Source organism: Heloderma suspectum, chromosome 2 (genome assembly GCF_057233095.1).
Source record: "Heloderma suspectum isolate Gila_16-S chromosome 2, 16-S_ref, whole genome shotgun sequence".
NCBI classification, from domain to species: Eukaryota; Metazoa; Chordata; class Lepidosauria; order Squamata; family Helodermatidae; genus Heloderma; species Heloderma suspectum.
The window spans coordinates 4,762,923-4,782,650 of record NC_139459.1 but is presented as its reverse complement, the minus strand read 5'-3'; the positions used below and the strand labels follow the sequence as shown (position 1 = coordinate 4,782,650).

At 52.4% G+C, this 19,728-nt stretch overlaps 1 protein-coding gene across 1 annotated transcript in view; it reads right to left on the bottom strand.

Annotated features, from left to right (window-relative positions):
* Positions 1-15,195: 15,195 nt before the first annotated feature.
* The window catches only part of SPMIP6 (sperm microtubule inner protein 6), a 31,606-nt gene continuing 27,073 nt past the window's right edge, over positions 15,196-19,728 (bottom strand). The window contains exons 10-11 of the mRNA XM_084841315.1: positions 19,542-19,631; positions 15,196-16,355 (exon numbers count right to left, since the gene is read on the bottom strand). Coding sequence (XP_084697441.1) covers positions 16,250-16,355; positions 19,542-19,631 — 196 coding nt within the window. The 3' untranslated portion in view covers positions 15,196-16,249. The remainder of the gene's footprint in view (positions 16,356-19,541; positions 19,632-19,728) is intronic.

The window sequence follows — 19,728 nt, the reverse complement described above, 5'->3', positions numbered from 1 at the left end:
GGCTGTGGCAAGAGCGCGTGGTGGCAAAGCGGGCCAGCTACCAGCCGGAGGCTCAACGGCGTCTTCCGCCGCCCGGGCGCACGCGAGAGGGGAAGGGGCAGCCCGGGGGGCCGCGGCTCTGCGGACTGGGCCGCCGCCCCCTTCCTCTTCCAGCCCCGCGCGGGGGGGGGGCGGCCCTCCTCCGGGATCGCTCCCGGGCTTCGCAGGCTGGGGCGCGGTGCGGGGCCCTCAGGCGCCGGCAGAAACACGCGTTCGTCATCGCATGATTGCCGCTACGACTGTCGCTGCTCTTATTCGAAAAGGGACGGACCGGGCGGCGCGCAAGGCGAAGCCTGCGCGGGCGGCCCCGGCTCCCCCCCGCCCGGGGGCGCGCGCTCCTCCCGAAGTCTCGCGGCAGGCCAGAGCCCAGAGGGGCCCGGCGCTGCCCAGGGCCGGCGAGGGCGCCCGGCGCTGCCGGCTGAGCGCTGCGCAGCCGGGGCCCGGCGGCGGGAGGCTGGCGGGCTGTGCCCGGCGCGCCCCCGGCGCCCCCCGGCGCGCCCCGCTCGGGCGGTCACCTCACCCTCCTTCCTCCTCCTCCTGCGAGGGGCGGCCGGTGCAGGCGCAGGTGCAGGCGCAGGCGAGGCGCGGCGCGGCGGGCGCGGGGGCCGCTCGTCGTTGACGCGCCCGGGCTGTCCCCAGCAGCCCGCGGGGCCGGCGAGGCGAGGCGAGGCGGGGCGGGGCCGGCCCCGCGCCCCGATCCGCCTCCGCTTCCGCCGCGCTCCGCCCCGCTGCGCCTGCAAGCGCCGCGCGCGCCGGGTTGCTCGCGCAGGAAGCGGCGCCGCCGCCGCCCCCGGGGGGAGGGGGGACTCTGGGAGATGTAGTTTGCGCAGGCGGCTCCCCGTCTCTCCGCCCACCGGCGGGGAGGGTCGGAGCCTCCGGGCGTCGGGGAGCCCGGATCCGGCCCGCCAGAGAACCGCCTGGCCCCGCTTGCGCCCGGCGGCAGCCCAGGCTGCCCGCCGCCTCGGATCCTCGGCGGCCCCAGCCCGGGCGAGAGGGAGCTGCCAGCCTCAGGGGCAGGCTACCGCGGAGCTCCAGGGGCGGGGCGGGGCGGGGCGGGGCGCCGTCTGTGTGTATCGCCCTGGGATTCACGAGCAGCCCTCCAGCACCCGCGGCCCTCGCCGGGCAGTTTCCAGAAAAGAAGCTACAGAACGCGTAACGAACAGCAGAAGCCCCGCGCAATAAACAAATCACAGCTTCGAAACCACCACTTCCGCCAGCAGCGACGGAACTAGTCTTCCCTCTCCTAAAGCACAAACATGGGCCAGGACAAAAACACCTCCCAGGTTTTGTTCAAAGCCAGCAGTGAGGGTATATTCGGTCCTGTTGAACTTCAGACCCGGTTCTAACAACCCGCCGGGTAACCACGCTAATCCAAACAAACATCACTACAGACACAATTGTAAATAAAAAAATCCATTGGTTTTAGAAAATTACAAAATTAAAAGAAAGCGGTGACCTGGTGGTTGTATCAGCATTAGAAACTTTCTCTGTGGGTACAGGGAAAGAGAATGCAACAAAAATATGAGATTAATTAAAAGAATTGCAAATGCCAAAGTGGGTATTAGAAATTTATCTAATAAGATAATGGCTTGAGCTTCTAACATTGTTACGACTCCTCCTTCCTCTCCTCTCCTGTTTACTACTTGCAGTTTAAAGGTAAACTAAAACATGCTAAACAATTCTTAACTCTCCGCTTTACTTAATCCTGCACATCATTTGAATATAAAAGCTAAGCCAAAGCATTGTGTTAGTTCCTCTAGGCATGTGAAGAATTACAGTCAGAGGATAGAGTCAGCAGAAAAACCCAAGACTTGGAAATAATTCTAAGCTCCATCTTCAGAAATAACTCCAAGTCTCAAGCTCAGAAATAATTCTGATACCCAACCATAGGAAACATTCAAAGTTCTACCTTCGGAGAATCCTCTTGAGTCCTAACTTCAGAAATATTCTCCGTTCTAGAGTCTAAGAGTCCAGTGAGGTCCATAGTTTCCCAAATCCTTGGGTCTGGTGGCCCAGAGAAGAGGCTTAGCAGTGGAAGAGTGAAGTGAGGCAGCAGCAAAGAGCGCTCACTACCTGTGCTTTTATACACCTGTTCTGGTCAAAGGTGGGGGCCCCAATGAGACCACCATCTTCCAGTCAAAGTGTGTGTGTGTGTGTGTGTAGTTAGACCACCCGCTCACCAGCCAGAAGTAAGGTGTCTTATCTGTCTCCAGCAATCTCACGTTTTATGCCCATGTGTTTGGGGGAACATTTATGGCACTAACGACTCAATCTGAAGTTTCCTAAGGCATGGCTAAAAGTCTGCCATCTGGCCGTGCTTTCTTGATTGACTTATTTCTCCCTAGTACATCTTCTTTGAACTCATGGTCATCTTTGGCCATGTTGTCACTCATGCCCAGTGCGATGGGTTCCCCGCCCAACTGGCGTTGAGTAAGGACATTCCCTTATCTGCAGGTGTCCACCATGAGATGTCAGACAGTAATTTTCCCCCTCCTAGTGGGCGTCTGAGCACACTCAGTTCTTCCATTCACTTTGCTCATATGCGCTGCTGGCACAACATGGCCTTCAACAAGCCCTGTGAAGCCCCTGCTAAAGACAGCTGCACCCCCCCCCCCTTTCTTCTAAGTCAGTCCTGCAAAACTTTAGTTAAGAGTCTTAGGTAGTGAGATAACATCAATTAGCATAAAACTGAAACTTCATGGTATTTTTGCCCAGAGACAAAGGGTCTGAGATATGTGTCCTTTAGGGGGTCTTGTGGGGGGTGTTCTTGTAGGTCTCCCCCAAACCCACATTTAGATCATTCAACCATTCCAAATCAAATTACCCATCTTCAGTTTGAAGTAACCTCTTCAGTCCTTTGTTAGCAACATTATTTAATGCCTTTGGTACCAGATTAACAGTGAGATGCCCATACACCTTGCTGGACAGCTCTTCCTTGCTGTGCTTCTGTGCTCAAACCCTCCCTCCATATCTGCGAGTCAATGCTTCTAGTCCCTGGTGAGCAGTTGCTGCTCACACCCACCTTCTACTCCACCTGCCCCTGCCCAGGCCCTGCTTGCCACCCCTTCTTTCCCCCCATCCCCATTGCTCCTCAGTAGCCCACTTTCAGGGCCTACCATTAGGCAGAGCAAGGAGCCAACTCAGGCGGCAGATGTTGGGGGTGGCAGCTTCCTGGCCATTCCTCATGAACACTCTAGCTGTTCCCCTCTGTTGGAGGACAAAGCTGTGTACACACCACATCACCTAAACCAGCTGTCTCCGCTGTGGTAGAGGATGCAATCCCACTGCCAGAGTTAATTTAAGATTCAACTGTCAGTCTGGTCAGCTTCCGTATGTGGACTGGGGAGGGGATGCTCTCTTGTCTTTTGCCTCAGGCAGTGAAATTTTTCTTTTTGATAAGTTTTATTGTGAATTTTTACAAACCAAACCAAACTGAAAACTACAAAACCTAAAAAGAAAAAAAGAAAAAAAAAGTGAAATAAAAAATACCAACAACATATTCAAAATCCTCAGTTTCTAACATTACAATATTCGGGGTGGGGGGGAGGGGAGGAAAAAAAAAGGTTACACATAAACTTCAGTAAAAGCAGACCAAATATCCACAAATAAGTCCATCTGCAAGGTACGCCTATATAGCACTCTTTCAAATGTTGCTAGTGTTGTTAAATCTTCAGTCCATTGCATTATAAGCGGTGAGCTTTTATCTTTCCAATATTGTAGTATTTTTAGCAACCAAAAGGGCACAAAAAATCCACTTACGCTGACTACGTGTGATGTTCCAAGAAGCAGGTAAGTAATTTAAGAGAACATTTACATCACTAAATATTAAAGAGCTTTCCAATACGAAATTTATCCAAACAATGATTTCCTCCCAAAAGGAGGTGGCCATTGGGCATTTCCAAAACATATGAATAAAGGAAGCATTGGCTGCATTACAGCTCCAACAATTAGCCGAATTTGACAAGCCTTTACTAAAAAGACGTTGGGGCGTCCAACAGAATTTTTTAGAAATATGTTTTAATGTAAAATTTTATTGTTTTAAAACTGTTTGTATTGCCAGACATTGCCCAGAGTGCCGGTGGACTGGCCAGATGGGCAATTAAGAAATTAAATAAAATAAATAAATAAATAAATAAATAAATAAATAAGAGCTTTTGCTAAATAAGGCATAACCGAAGATCCATTGAAATGTCTGATACAGACGCCAAAACAGCAGTCCACTGGTTAAGCAAAATAGGGCATTCCTATTCCCTGTTCCACTCCTGCTGTAAACCACTTGTGTCATATTTATTCAGCTTCAGTAAGTATTTCCAATAGCGAAGGAGACTCCGAGGCAGTAAAAGCAGCAGGACCGAATCTAGATACCAACAGATGTTTCAATTGCAAATACTGCCATTCCGCTGAAGCTGGCCGATCAAACTTATTTCGCAAAACTGAAAATACCAAGAACTCATCATCAGCCCCCACTAATTGATCTAAAGTAAAGATCACCTTATCTGTCCAGGTCTGCCATAAAAACATTTTCTTGCCAATTCTTAAATCTGGATTTCCCCATAAAGTCAATTTGGTGTGGGAAAATGGATCAAACTGTAACTGATGTGACATTATACACCAGACTTCCCTAACTGCCAAAATTGTGGGAGAAGCTCTGTCTACCTTAACATGCCGAGAACCTAATGCCATCCATTTAAAGAGCGGCTCCAGACAAGAAGATTCCAATACTGCCCACGGAGGAAAATATTTGAGTGGGAAATACCAAAATTTAGTAGGGGTCAGCAAGTAGGCCTGATGGTACATAGCTAGATCCGGAAAACTGAACTCGCCTTCATTAACTGGAAGTTGCATCCTTTTAAAAGATATTCTTGGTGGAGAGGAACCCCAAAAGAATTTATGAAACAATTTTTGGAAATATTTGCCAGGTATAAGTATAGGGATCCCTCGTATAACATAAATAATTCGAGGTATGTTATTCATCTTAAGTGTATTCACCTTACCCCATAAACTCAACTTTAAAGGTGCCTATCTATGTATATCTTGTGAAATATCATTGGGCAGCAAAATTTCTTGGGCGAGCCCTGTTCTCTGGGGTGGGCATAATTAGGAACGGAATCACAAGTAACACTGCCAATATCATCCTGCCTCTTGCTTTGTAGAAATAAAGAAACCTCTTGTGAAGGTGTCTGAATCTATCATGCGCTGCCTGGAGAGCAGAACTTAGCAGCAGGCTGCAAGCTGAGCAGGTCAACTCCCATCCCATCAGAACATCGGCACATCAGAAGAGCCCTGAGGCTGGATTAGACCAAAGGTCCGTCTACTCTAGCATTCTGTTCACACAGTTGCTGACCAGCTGCCCACGGGAAACTCACAAGCAGGACATGAGTGCAACAGCATTCTCCCACCCATGTTCCCCAGCAACTGGCGCACATAGTCTCACTGCCTCTGGCTCTGGAGGTAGCACAGAGCTATCAGGACTAGTAGCCATGGACAGCCTTTTCCTCCAGGAATTTGTCTAACCATCTTTTAAAGCCATCTAAACTGGTGGCCATCACTACTTCCTGTGGTAGCAAATTCCATAGTTTAATTTTGGCTGTGTGAAGAAGCCCTTTTATCTGTCCTGAATCTCCCACCAATCAGCTTCATAGGATGACATCTTTGGGTTCTAGTATTGTCAGAGGGAGAAAAATGTCTCCCTCTCCACATTCTCCACACCATGCATGGTTTTGTACACCTCTATCTTGTCTCCCCTCGCCCTCCTTTTTTCCAAGCTAAACAATCCCAGCTCTTGTAACCTCCTCTCACAGGGGAGATCGTCCAACCCCTTGATCATTTTAGTTGCCCTTTTCTGCACCTTTTCCAGCTCTACAATATCTTTTTTTAGGTGTGATGACCAGAACTGTACACAGTATTCCAAGTGTGGTCACACCTAGATTTGTATAGGGGCAGTATGATGTTGGCAGTTTTATTCTCAATCCCTTTTCTAATTATGCCTAATACGGAGCTTGCCTTTTTTACATCAGCTGCACACTGGGTTGACATCTTCATTGAGCTGTCCACCAGAACCCAGAGATCTCTTTCTTGGTCGGTCACTGCTAGCTCAGATCCTATCAGGCTGTACTTGCAGTTGGGATTTTTTTGCCCCAATGTGCATCACTTTACAGTTGCTTACATTGAACCACATTTGCCATTTAGATGCCCATTCTCCAGTTTGGAGATCCTTTTGGAGCTCTTCACAATCCCTTTTTGTTTTAGCCACCCTAAATAACTTGGTGTCATAAGCAAACTCGGCCATGTCACTGCTCTCTCCTAATTGGAGATCATTTATGAACAGGTTGAGAAGCATTGGTCCTAATACAGATCCCTGTGGGGATCTGTATCAGCGTGTGAAAAAGGGAGTCGTTGTGATCCTGCATTTAGAATGGAAGCAGAAAGCTCCTTTTAAATGCAGGACTTTAGGCTGGTGCAGAGATACCCTACGTAGGTCTCATAAGACGTAACTCTGTCTGAATGCACTGGGGCTTGCTCTCATATAACTACGCACAGAATTGAAGCCATAGGGAAAAGGGGTAAGATGTGTCTCTCTGTGTCACTGCCGTGTTGTGCGTGTGGATACCTGGCATGGTTGGTGTGTGTACTTTTCTGCAGGCTGTGTTGCCTGATTCTTCCCCACCCGCCTTTCCGCGATTCCAGCTCCAGTTGTGGGTGCGTAACTCCGACCTTCTCCCAAGGAAGAGGAACTTTCTCAACAGAGTACAGGGGAGACCCTCTCTCCTTCCCCCCCTGCCCCAATTCCCCCCCAGGCTGCTGCCTTACCCCTAGGGAAGGCCCTTCCCTCCCTCCCCCACCCAAGCCCCAATTCCCACCCAGGTTGCTGCCTTACCCCCGGGGAAGGCCCTCTCCCAAGCCATGAACCCACTGGGAGAACTGCATGGGAAGACACTGACACTCCCTGTTTCTCCTCCTCTCCCAGACCCCGGCATCCCAAACCACACAGCCACACTGTTGCCTGCAACACATGGATTGGCTGCTGTGGCACAGAACGACCGGATGCTCCTTTTCTTTGCACGCCATGGCGAGCAAGCAGCAGCAGATGATGCAGCGTGCAGGAGAAACCGACGTACACTCCCAGCAGCAATCCACAGGCAGGCAGACCTGCTTGGGACGCTGGTGAGGCACTAGCGGGGAGCTGCGGAAAGGAGGGGCGGGCGTGGTCCGGCCGACACAGAGGGTGCGACCCCTGACCTGTGCTTTGTGGTAGAGGAGGGCACATTCTCCCTCACTCTGGCTCCCCCTGCTCTCCAGCCGCCCCAGCATCTTCCAGAGCCGTGGCCACTGGACCGCCACAGCAGGCATCCACCGCCAGGACGCGCACTCTGGCCCGCCAGAGGGAACAGCCCTGGGCCAAGAAGCCCAAGCAGTTCTCCCCGTAAGCACCTGCTGCTGTTTCTCCACGTAGCCACCCCGTCCCATCCTGACCAGGTCGGCACCACAAAGCATGCTGGGAGGCAGGAAATGGTTTTAAAACAGGTGTCTTTCCCCACCTTAATAAATAAAATATTACAAACTTGAAAATACAGTTTGGGGAAACGGGGATGGAGTCTGGAAAAATGGGAGGCGGGGGGATTGGGGGGGCGGGGGTTGGCTGGAATGTCTAGGGGGGAAATAGAGAGATTGCAATTAGGGGGGAGGGGGCTCCATGCAGAGGGGGGGTTATGTACAGTAAAAGCCGTTTACATGGGGAAATGGTTTTCCACTTCTCACGGGGTGGGGGGCGCGGCCGGCCGTGCAGGCCCCGGGCTGCGCGCCCACGCTGGGCTCGCCCCGCCCCGCAGCCACCGTCTCCGCTGGTCAGCAGCGTGATCCGGGCTTCCCAGCAGGCTGGGCCTGGTGCCCCGGGGCTGCCACCGTCCCGCCGCTTCGCCCACTGGGGAGAAGGCGGGGGGGGGCAGGCGAGCGCCCGGGCTCACGCACGGGGCTTGCGAAGGCGGGCGGGCGGCAGCCGCACCCCCGCTCACGCCGGATCTGCAGCACGCCCCGGGGGAGTCGGCGCAGGAGCTCCCCTCTCCTCCGCCTGTGCTGCCCCGCCCGCCGGAGGCAAGGGGCGCACGCGCCGTCACGCGTCCGCCGGAGCAGCCGGGCAGGCAGCCCGCGCCGCCCATTCCCAGCCCGCGCGCGCTCCGCAGCTGTTTCCCAGGGTCGCCAGCCGCGCGCTGCCCGGCTCGCGGCTCGCACTCAGGGCCGGGCCCCGTCCGCCGCCCCCCCCCGCGTCTCACCCTCGCCGCCCGCCCCCCGCTGGCGCTGGCGGGGCGCCCCTGCCCAGGATCGCCGCCGCTCTTGTTCCGAACATCGCGGCACGCGCTGCTGGCCGCACGGTCGCCCTGCCCGCTCCGACCACCCCCGCGCCCCTCTCCGGGGATGCCTCAGCCCGGCCCGCGTTCCTGCCGGGTGAGGGGAACCCCGCTCGCCACGCAGCCCCCTGAGGCCTGGGCCGGGCCGGGCCGGGCGCCCGGCGCTCCAGCAGCTCCGGGAAGGAGGCCGGCCGGGCAGCGCGGGACGGGCCCTGCTGTGGAGCTCCGCCGCCTTGCCTCTCGAGCGGCGCCGGAGGGCAGGACGCACGTGGCGCGAAGCAGCCGCCCCCCGGGCAACCCGCGAGGAAGGTGGGCGCTCCGCCGGCAGGTGCGGCGCCCCAGCCTGCTCGGCCGCCCGCTATCCCGGGCGACTCCGGCGCCAGCCAGCGGGTCCCCCGGGCCTGGGAGCGCCCCTGCCCTGCCGCGAAGGCGAGGGCGGGCGCCCCGCCTCGCTGGTTGCTCCGGGCCACGGGGCTGCTGTGGGCCGCCTGCGGCGCCGGCCCTGGAAGGGAGCGCGCTGCGTGCGTCAGGAGCTGCTCGGTCGGGGAAGCTGTGCGCCGCCATCTGGCGGCCAAACGTAGGAGGCAGCCTGGCTCGCAGTGTTTGCAGGATTAGGCCCTGGCCCTGCCGGGGCTCCCGGGCCCTCTAATGCAGACCGGCAGGGAGCCCTATGAAGAGCTTCGCCCTTTCAAGCCTTGCCGCAGCAACATGCGCCATCCTGGTGGCAGCATCGCGGCGCAGTTGCCCGTTCCTGGCCTTTGCTGCTGCACCTTGCCTGTTCTTGCCCCCTGCCTGTTTGGACTCTGCTTTTGCCTCTGGCCCTGCCATGCCTTATAGAATCATAGAATAGTCGGGTTGGAAGGGGCCTACAAGGCCATCGAGTCCAACCCCCTGCTCAAGGCAGGAATCCAAGTCAGAGCATCCCTGACAGATGGCTGTCCAGCCTCGTCTTGAATGCCTCCAGGGTGGGAGAGCCCACCGCCTCCCCAGGTAATTGTTTGGGCCTGACCTTTGCCCAGGGAACCCTACTCTCCGCCCACCTCCATCCCTCCTGGTTCTCTCCGAGGACGCCTGCTGCCCATGCCCTGGCCCTGGCGTGTACTTTCTGTGTTTCTAGAGCAACATCCCCTAAGATAAGCAGCATATTGTCCTGAGGAAAATTAAACCTGGCATCTGAAAACTTGGGCAAGACTCACAGCAGAAGTTGGAGTGCAAAACCTATTCCAAAATAGATTTTGCTGGACATCCACAACCATTACAGCGACACAGTGACTTCTAAGGGCTGTTTGGGTTGGGAAAAAGGAACAAACAGGCTTTGGGCCATCTGCAAAAGTCACTCTGTCTCTCATGGGACAACAGGTCCTTCCTTGGGAATCACCATCTCACCCTGGGAAGACGGGAGGGGTGGTGGGGCAGGGAGTCGCTAAAGCGGGATAGTGCATTTTTGCAGCCCCGATTTCACACCTTCAGGCAAGGGCAGTTCTCTGTGGAAGGCGCTATCCGTGTTGCATACTGAGCAAACGAGGATTTGTTGTTGTTGTTGTTCAGTCGTGTCCGACTCTTCGTGACCCCATGGACCATAGCATGCCAGGCCTTCCTGTCCTGCGCTCTCTCCCGGAGCGTGCTCAAGTTCATATTCATTGCATCCGTGATGCTATCTAGCCATCTCATCCTCTGCCGTCCCCTTCTCCTTTTGCCTTCAGTCTTTCCCAGCATCGGTCTTTTCCAGGGAGTTTTCTCTTCGCATTAGGTGGCCAAAATATTGGAGCTTCAGCTTCATTATCTGTCCTTCCAATGAGCACTCAGGGTTGATTTTCTTTAGGATGGACTGATTTGACCTCCTTGCAGTCCAGGGCACTCGTAAGAATCTTCTCCAGCACCACAGTTCGAAAGCATCAATTCTTCGGCGCTCAGCCGTCCTTATAGTCCAGCTCTCACAGCCATACATTACTACTGGGAAAACCATAGCTTTGATTAGACGGACCTTTGTCGGCAAGGTGATGTCTCTGCTTCTTACTATGCTGTCTAGGTTGGCCATAGCTTTCCTCCCAAGGAGCAAGCGTCTTTTAATTTCATGGCTACAGTCACCATCTGCGGTGATCTTGGAGCCCAAGAAAGTAAAATCTGTCACTGCTTCCATTTCTTCCCCTTCTATATGCCAGGAAGTGATGGGGCCAGATGCCATGATCTGAGTTTTTTTAATGTTGAGTTTCAAACCAGCTTTTGCACTCTCCTCTTTCACCCTCAACAAGAGGCTCTTGAGATCCTCTTCGCTTTCTGCCATTAGGGTGGTATCGTCTGCATATCGGAGGTTGTTGATAATTCTCCCGGCAATCTTAATTCCGACCTCTGATTCATCCAACCCTGCGTTTCTCATGATGTACTCTGCATATAAGTTAAATAAGCAGGGTGACAATATGCAGCCTTGGGAAAGCGATGTAGCGCTTGCAACAGTGAAAGCTTTCAGCAGCTTTGTCAGTCATGGGTGAGAAGTACTTGAATCAGACAATGCTGTCAGGAGTAGGAGTAGTTGCTCTGCTCCTACGAAAGGTCGCTAATGTGCTATTGCAATTCAGCTGTTTAAATTTTAAGGCGTTTGGGAAAAGGCAATTGCTTGTGGAGTAACTCATTTGGCATTGGGCACTCTGTGGGGGATACCCCTATGTTTCCCTTCACCCTGCAAACAAAATTTGGCCATCCACATCCACAGTTCTCCACAGTGTATGCCCCCCTGCCCTCCCCCCAGCCCAAGCCCCAATTCCCATCCAAGCCGCTGCCTTACCCCAAGGAAGGCCCTCCCTCCCTCCCCCCAGCCCAAACCCCAATTCCCATCCCGGCCACTGCCTTACTCCAAGGGAAGGCCCTTTTCCCCCCAAGCCCCAATTCCCACCCAGGCTGCTGCCTTACCCCCAGGGAAGCCCCTTCCCCACCCCAGCCCCAATTCCCACCCAGGCTGCTGCCTTACCCCCAGGGAAGCCCCTTTCCCCCCCAGCCCAAGCCCCAATTCCCCCCCCAGCCCTCTGCCTTACCCCCAGGGAAGGCCCTTCTCCCCCTCCCCCGTCCAACAGCCCCAAGGGCAGCTTTCAAGGATACTCTGCATTCTTAGATTAAATCCTTTACTGAGTTTTATTTTATTCAATTTATTCCTGGCAGTTTTATTCCTAGGGGATAACCCACAGGCTGAAAAGAGGAGCTGTTGTGGGGCTGCAGAAGTCCAGAGCCACTCCATGAGTCATCCACTCATCTCCCCCCCACCCCCGCTCACCAGCATCGGTGTGCTGCCGCTCTGCGTTCCCCAGCTCAGCGCCCAAAGTGGCCATCTCCGTCTCCGCTCTCTCCTCAGCATCCGCGAGAACTGCGCACCCCTCACTCTCGCAGATGTTGTGAAGAACAACGCAGGAGACAATGACAGCGGTCATGTTCTCTGCAATCTCCAGGCTTGCAGTCTGGTACCTCCTCACGTTCTCTGCAATCTCCAGGCTTGCAGTCTGGTACCTCCAGTGGCATGTCAGCCTTCCAAAGGCCTTCCCACCACATTGCGTGCTCGCCCATGGTAGTAGTTGAAATGTGCCTTGCGCTGGTCCAGAGGTCCTCCGTATGGTTTCATGAGCCAGCTCCGGATCGGGTGGGACCTCAACCCCACTCACGGTGCTGGTGGGGTTCCCTGGAACAGAGGTGCCAGCCTCCATGGCTTCAAACAGGGCAGAGTTTTGGAACACAAAAGTGTTGTGATTCTTTCCACTCCACCCCGCTGGCAATGAAGCGTCCTGTGTGGTCAGTTGCTCCTTGGAGGAGGATGGAGTAGAACTTCTTCCAGTTTATGAAGTCATCCCCCTGCCTTATCGGCGATCCAATCAGCATGTGACACTCATCCAGGGCCACAGTGGTCCAAGGGAACCCCAACTTTCCGAGCCCATCCATGATCTGAAAGAGGGGAAGTACATTGCTGATCGGTTTGGAGAAGAGCAGATTCCCCCCGTTGCCAGTCCTCGACACCAATCTCGCCCCCGTTTCCCATCTGCTGCTGCCTTTCCATGAGGTCCGACGCCTCTCCCCCATCCATCATCCCCAGCCCCCCATTTGCCCTAGGCTGCTCCCCTACCCAGAGGTAGGTCAGCTGTCTCCCACCCACCCTCCCCAGCCTACTGTGGCTGCGTTCCCGAGCTTCACCGTCCTTCGCAGTAGCAGATGCTCCATGGCCAGGCAAACCTCTATCGCAATTTCCCCCCCAGTTGCTCCGCCCACACCAAACTGATGAGCAACCTTCCTGTACACGCAGGGATTCGCCAGGTGCCATATGCAGATCGCCACACGTTTTACCACCGGAATTGGCTCCGTCATATTGGTGGTCTCCCTTTCCAGTGCTGGCCGGAGAACCTCTGCCATTTCAAAGAGGGTCCCCCAGGTCATCCTGAAATTGGCAATCCACTGCTCATTGTCCCAGATTTGGAGAACAAAGTTCTTCCACCAATCCTGAGTGGTGGGGTACCACCACCAACGCTGGTCCTTTGTGCATCTGCCCATGAGGAATGCAGCAGGGTTCGCCTTCAAGTAGAGTGATATTAGCTGCTGTCCCAATATGCCTGCTCCTCCTAGCTCTGCTGAGCTTCTTCAAGGTGGACTCTTGAGTCTGCCAGAGCTGCAGAAGGGAGAGCATTGCCCTAATTTTTGTGAGCAAGATGCAGATCATAGAGATGCACATCTGCAGGCAGTGAGGCTCCATGATGGAATGGCTCCTCTGTATGCCCGCTGGAAGTTGACCCACATCTGCATACAACCGGAAGCTACCTGTGTGGGAGAAGGGGGAGATGTTACAGGAGGGAGCAGTCAGAGCAGAGATGTACTGCAGGAAGAGATCCTGAACGCTGATCGTTCATGCATCCCTAACATACAAGTGCAATATCTCCCCACCTGGGCTATACATACATAGAGCTCAAAGAATGCCAGTGAAGGCACCAGCTCCTTACATGCGTTCAAGTGATCTAGCGCTTTAAACTGTTCTAAAATTAATAGCGACTAGAGTGCCTAGCAGATAACACTGACAGAACCCACACATCGCATCCCAACCCAGGGAGCATGGAGAAAAACATCCCACCCCAGGATTAAGTAAAAATGCAAGATACCACTTTAGAAACAAGACTATAGGACCTGGGGTGTGTAATTGCGTGTTAGGTGGGGCCATAATGCACGACAGCGCACTCCTGCTACCCTGAGGTCTCACTTTCACTGGCGACAATGTGCAATTGTGCCTTTACAGCTGTTCTTCTGCTCGCTATTGTGCTTTGAAAGCCCTTTTCAAACTAAAAAAAGGTGGGGCTTGGAAGGCAGAGGACACACGGCAGGATGGGGTAAAAGGAGTGGAGCAGGAGGGGCAGAGGGAGGGGGGAATCGGCTCGAGAGCAGGCAGGGACATGGATAAGCTAAGGAGCCCCCACCCAGACTCCACCCAGCAAACAGCAAAATAATTTGATTTGAACTGTGTGTACATGGCATAGAACCCCAGACAACCCTGATGATAAGCTGGGAGTTAGACCACTGTGAGGGCTGAAGAAAGAGCAGATCCAATAGCGGAAACATCACAGCAAAATTGCCAGCAAGGTAAAGCCGATATTGTGGAAACGGCCTAGGACAAGTCATGTGAAGTTGTCAATGCTATAATAAGGGCAGTGATGCCATAAAATATACAATATGATATTCTTAAGAAAACTGTACTGTGCTTGTGCATTTGGGTTTTTTTCCCCTATGTTTTTTTTAATCTCGCACTCTAAATAAAGTTTTTTTCCGAGTTCATTATGCTTCTTGAATATAACGCTCTTCTGCATTAGTGCTGTTCATTTCCCATGATCTTCTACTACTCTGTGGAGGCTTCTAAATGTCACGGAATGTGGCACTAAGCAACAAAGAGCACATGCAAGGAAACTGCACAGGTGTGACATAGCAGTACATGCTATATGCGTGAATTACAACCACAAACTACTGTGCAGCTTTGCCCCCCCCCCGAAAAATTCCAGTGGACACCTATGGTGGGCTTCCCATCGGGGTAGTGGGTTGGCCACAGTGCGTGAGCAGAATGCTGGACTAGATGGACCTTTGATTTGATTCAGCATGGCTCTTCTTATGTTCTTAAAGATGCTGTATCTGTAAGCACTGCATCATGACAGACAGAAACCAGCAGGTGTTGCATTTCTCCATCAGCACACCTCCATGCTTGCAAAAGCTCATCTTGCTGATTTCAGCCTGTTGTGCTTCAGCTATTAGAGCCTTCACTTTTATAGGTATAAAATGCCACCTTTATGCATCTGGATCCGCACAGAGGTGTTCATGCAGCTTGGCCATGCATCTGGCAACCAGTTTGACCCCCGCAGTTAGAAAGTCCTGGGTGGGTCTTCAGCCGGCATGACCCAATTCATGAGGGCTGGGAGCCCAGTATTTTCTAGGGCCACTCCCCAGGATTCCATGCTGCTACAACTTGGAATCAAGGAGGGGCAGCAGGAAGACCAGATACACTGCAAATGGGCTCTTTGCCCAATAAAGACCTTTGGACAAAAAGTAGTGGCTGTGCATACCGGTGATCACCATATCCAAAAGGTAGCAAGCTGTATTCAAACATGACCCCAATTACCAAGAGACACATGTGGAATAACATGTGGACTCTTGCGCAACCACAGTGGCGCCATACTAGTCAAGCAGTTTGTGGACCTTTACTCCATATCTGTTTTATTAACCTGAAGACCTGCAGAGCAAAGTCTAACTTTCTGGAGTTAAACCATTTACTGCACGTAACTCAAACAAGGAGTTTGGTTCATTCTTCCACTTCTCCTGTTCGTTTATTGATTTAGAAGATTTATATTCCATCTTTCAGCTGTAAGAGCCACCCCACCCCTCTGGAGGCTTACAATAGAGATTAAAAACATATATATAACCACAATAATATTACACACAGAGAAAAATACAAAAGAACCAAGAATTCAGGGCCAGAGCTAGGACTGAGGCGGCCGTGGGCCTGTTTTTGTGAGGAGGCCCTGAAGGATTTCACACAGTGGCGGGCAGCAGCGGCACTGCTCTGAGCTGCTGCGATTTCCCACAGTCCTCCAGAGCAGCATTGTGGGGAATCATCATGGCAGCTAGCTGCAGCTGCTTGGTGCTGCTGGAAGTGCTGGGACAGAGAAGAAATTAGAGGGAGGGTCCTTGCACTGTCTGAGGACGGCAGGTGCCGACACTGGCCCTGCGAGAGTTAACAGTGAGGGCGCCACTAAAAAAAACATTTGCAGCAGCAAAGCCCAACATCTAAACACCCCAAAGCCTGGCAAAATAAGAATGGCTGGGGCTGATGGGAGTTGGAGTCTAAAACATCCGGGGCACATCAGGTTGGGTAAGGCTGGCTAAGAGTATCGAGTCGGAGCACCAGAGCACCAGTCAGTTCTCCTGTTCTTGGGGCATTTCCTTTCCTTCCCCTTATTGCATAATAACGAAATATGTATGTTAAAAATGTATTTGGCAATTAAAATGAAGACCAGGGCTCATTTAATATGTCTTCTCTTTATAATGCCATCTTGACACACTCCTAAAAGATTAATCCATCGGCATGTTGAATGTTGCTCAAATTTTGCCCTAAAATTTGATGTCAGGACTTTAGGTCCAATGCCTGGATTTTGAATCTGGCCGAAAGTTCTGATTTTGTACAGTACGGTTTGCTGCTGAGGGAAGGAGATACTGCTGCCCTCCCCAAAATGCCACCTGCTCCCTTGGCTGGCTGGTGGTTCTGTTGGTAAGAAAAAGAGAGAACTCCACCGGCCCAGGGAAGAAACACAGACACTATTAAGACTCCAGCGGCAATTTTAATGGCAGCCTGTCTTGACTTTCTTCTACCAACACGGAGGAGTGGGGTAAGACTCGGAAACAAACTCAGGATGAATGATAAAGCTGTCCCTCTGTAGCCCTCCAGCTCTCTTAAAATGGCTTGTGTCCCACCTGTGAGGGAGAGAGGAAGAGTTAACATGGAGCAGAACAGGGTGCTTCTTCTCAGACTGCAGTCGTGCGGCCCATCCCTGGAGCAGGACGGTCTTGCCCAACCTGTCTCGGCGGAGGCCGCAGAAAGGAGCCCCTGCCTCAGCCCCTGCGATTTGCCCTTGCTGCCCCCTCCCGCGCTGAGGTACGGAGGCCTGCGCTCCATTCTGCGTGGTCGCCCTCCCAGTGCTGAGGCTGCTGCCTTTAGCTAACATCTCAGCCAGGCCCAACGTCCAACGAGGCAGGCCTCTCCCCTGTTCCCCAGTCTAGAATGGATCTTATGAAGAGGCTTGCGGAGATTAGGTGGCCAGGTGAAAGGACAAAGGTTAATTTGGGGAGCGGGGAATGGGCAACATTTACAACAGGAAGGAATGCTTTGTCCATCGAGCTGTGATTCCATACAGACATGGGATGTGTTTCTAGATAGAGAGCGCCCAGCACTACCACTCAAAAGACATTTCGCAGCCATTCCATCTTTTCCTCCTTAACTGATTTTTTGTGGAAAGAAAAAAAAGACAGAAGAAACACTGCAAAAACATGGGAGGGGATACAAGATGAAGGTGACATTGCCTGGACCCCCTGTAAAATCCTGTAAATGAGGGAGGGTACAGTAAAAGTCTCGTCTGGAAGCACCCTCTAACCTAAGCCTCATGTTTGCAGGGGATACTCACTCAAAAGTGTGTAAACACTAAGGAAAAAGCCCTGGGTTCAAGTGGCTGTGGGGGAAGGTGATGCTCTGTGTTCTTTGTAAATTATTAGTATGACTGCTTTCTTAACCGCTGTTCAGTGTACTCACAGCCCCATCTTCCTGGCTTTTTCAGCTCTGCCCATTTCCTTGTTCAATACACTGCTCTTACCCTTCTTTTATCGGCAGCCTGCCTTGTTTCACATATTCCAGTTTGCAGCCCGAAGTATGCATGCTGGGCAACTGTGCATGACAGTCTTCCCCAACTGGGTCTTCCCTCCTCCGCGAGATGTGTTGGACTGTAACTCCCATCATTCCCAGCCAGCATGGCCATTGGAGGGCCTCCAGTTGGGGAAGGCTGCCATATGACATATTCCCCATTTATTTAACCTGGGCTGATTTGCACCTGGGAGGGTAGAATCTGAGCTTCTCTAGAGTGCAGGTCAATTCTGTTTCTTTTGCCACCACCGATGAACAGTTTGTGTTCTGTTTATTCCTGGTGCTGAGATGTCATCCTTCATCCATTGCTGAATTCAAGGCGTCTTCCCAAGCACACACACCCCCCCTTTATCCAGGCATTCTTCAGACCTCTGCCTGCTCAGCTTCAGCAAGACCATGGAGCCTTCTGCCTGGTTGAGAGTTCCAAAGACCCACACCCCATTCTGGAGTTTTGTCTGTGTGTTTTTACTGCTACAGAAAGGTTGTGGAGACTCTTCTGGAAATTCAGATCCTGAAAATAGGGACTCAAAAAACTGGCGAGCCTCAGAATTCATGCCTGGGTAGCAACTCTGGCAGGCTGAATCTACGCATAGCAGTTATACCATTATCATACTGTTATCATAACTATTGGTGCCCATTGGGGTCATGTGTACCAACAGTTATGATAAAGGTACGATAACGGTATAACCGCTATGTGTAGATTCAGCCGCAATCGCTAAGAAGCACTGCAGGACTGGAGGCGAACCTCACAGGCACAGGGACGTAACAGGGCAGAGCCCCAGCGGAGAAGGAAGAGCGAGGAAGGCCTCTGGGCAGCTGGAGCACGGTGCAGCCAGCCACGGGACAGCTTTGAATACAATCCCACAAGAGGTAGATGCATGCTGTGAATGTTTATTAGCAACCTTTCTTCCAGTAAAAGCCCTGGCATCTGGGTTTTCTAGCGACTGCCGGAACATCACAGCAGTTCCACCCATGTGGTTGTGGGTAAGTCTGCTACTTTCTCTTCCCCACCCACCCCAAGGACCCCAAGCAAGAGCCGTGCTCCCCAAAGGTCCTTTTTTGGAAGTTGTGCATGGATCTGCATACTCAGCATGCGCACGCACTTGCCAAACGGTTCATATTCCCTCACTTCCCATCACCTGGGTGAGCGTGCTCTCAAGTAATTAATAAACGCCTTCCGTGTAAGAATTTTGTAACGTGAAGCTGCCTTTAGATTGCGAAGCCTGTCACAAAAATGGCAGGCAGAGAGAAAGAACCTCCACCTGACAGATAAATATAGAAACCCATTCCCATTTTTAAAGATATGAGCGTACACGATCAATTGCTATAAGGCTGCACCTTTACCTGGGTACGTCGGTGGTTTTCACATCTAGTTCTTCAACGAGGAAATCCTGTTGGCTACAGGACACTAGGACACGTTCTATACAGGGTGGCCACTTATGAATCCCCCCAAAAGAGAAAATGCATCACAAAAAAGAGGACAAAAGGGGGTGGTGATTTGCATATGCTAATTTACTTATATATATATGCAAATTTAGAAATCATTATAATTTAAATAGAAATACAGCACATCTCACCATACTGTGGAAAGTTATGACCAGGTGACCTGTGTGCTGGCCTGCTCAGTTCATGGGCAACCATTTTTATGGGTCATTATCTTTAAACTGGAATTGAACAGGACAGCCCTTCAAATAGGCGATGTCTTCCAACAAAGGAGAGGTGTCCAACTTGTGGTCCTCCAGATGCTTTGGCCTACACCTTCCGTCAGCCCTAGCCAGCATAGCCAATGGTGAGGGATCATATGAGTTGTAGGCTAAAACATCTGGAGGGCCACCAGTTGCCCATCCCTGAAACAGAGGATGGTCCTCGGGCAGCCCTTCAATAGAGGTCAGTCCTCAGTAAAACAGGCCACCTGGCCACCCTACAACATTTAGTTCATGTGGGCTGCTACCTGGGCCTACTAGGCCTCCCCTGCCCCTGTGTGAACTAAGAATGTAACCTATAAATACCCAGAATTCACTTCAGTCTGCATGTTGTAAGGGAAGATGGTCAGTGAACAGTCAAGCTGTCCTTGAGAGAAGCCTGTCTGCCGTTATGGGTTTTGTTGTTGAGGAATCCTTGGTAAGCTTCCAAGGAACCCCTGAGTTCCCCAGAATACAGTCTGAAAACCCTGGCAACACATGGCTATGGTTAGAGACAAGGGTTCCCAGCACCCCCCTCATTGAACCTGTCTTTTGATTCCTTACTTAAGGTTCATATACGGGAAGGAAGGCGGCAGGTCTGGCATACGTGCACAAAGCATCATCTCTTGCTGGTGATCGTAGTATGGGAAATTCCTAGAAAGGGAAGAAGAAAAAAGGGGCCGCAGTTAGATGCAGCAAAAGGCCTTGTCCTGCACACTCCCATTCGGGTGCAAAAGGAGTTTAGCATGGT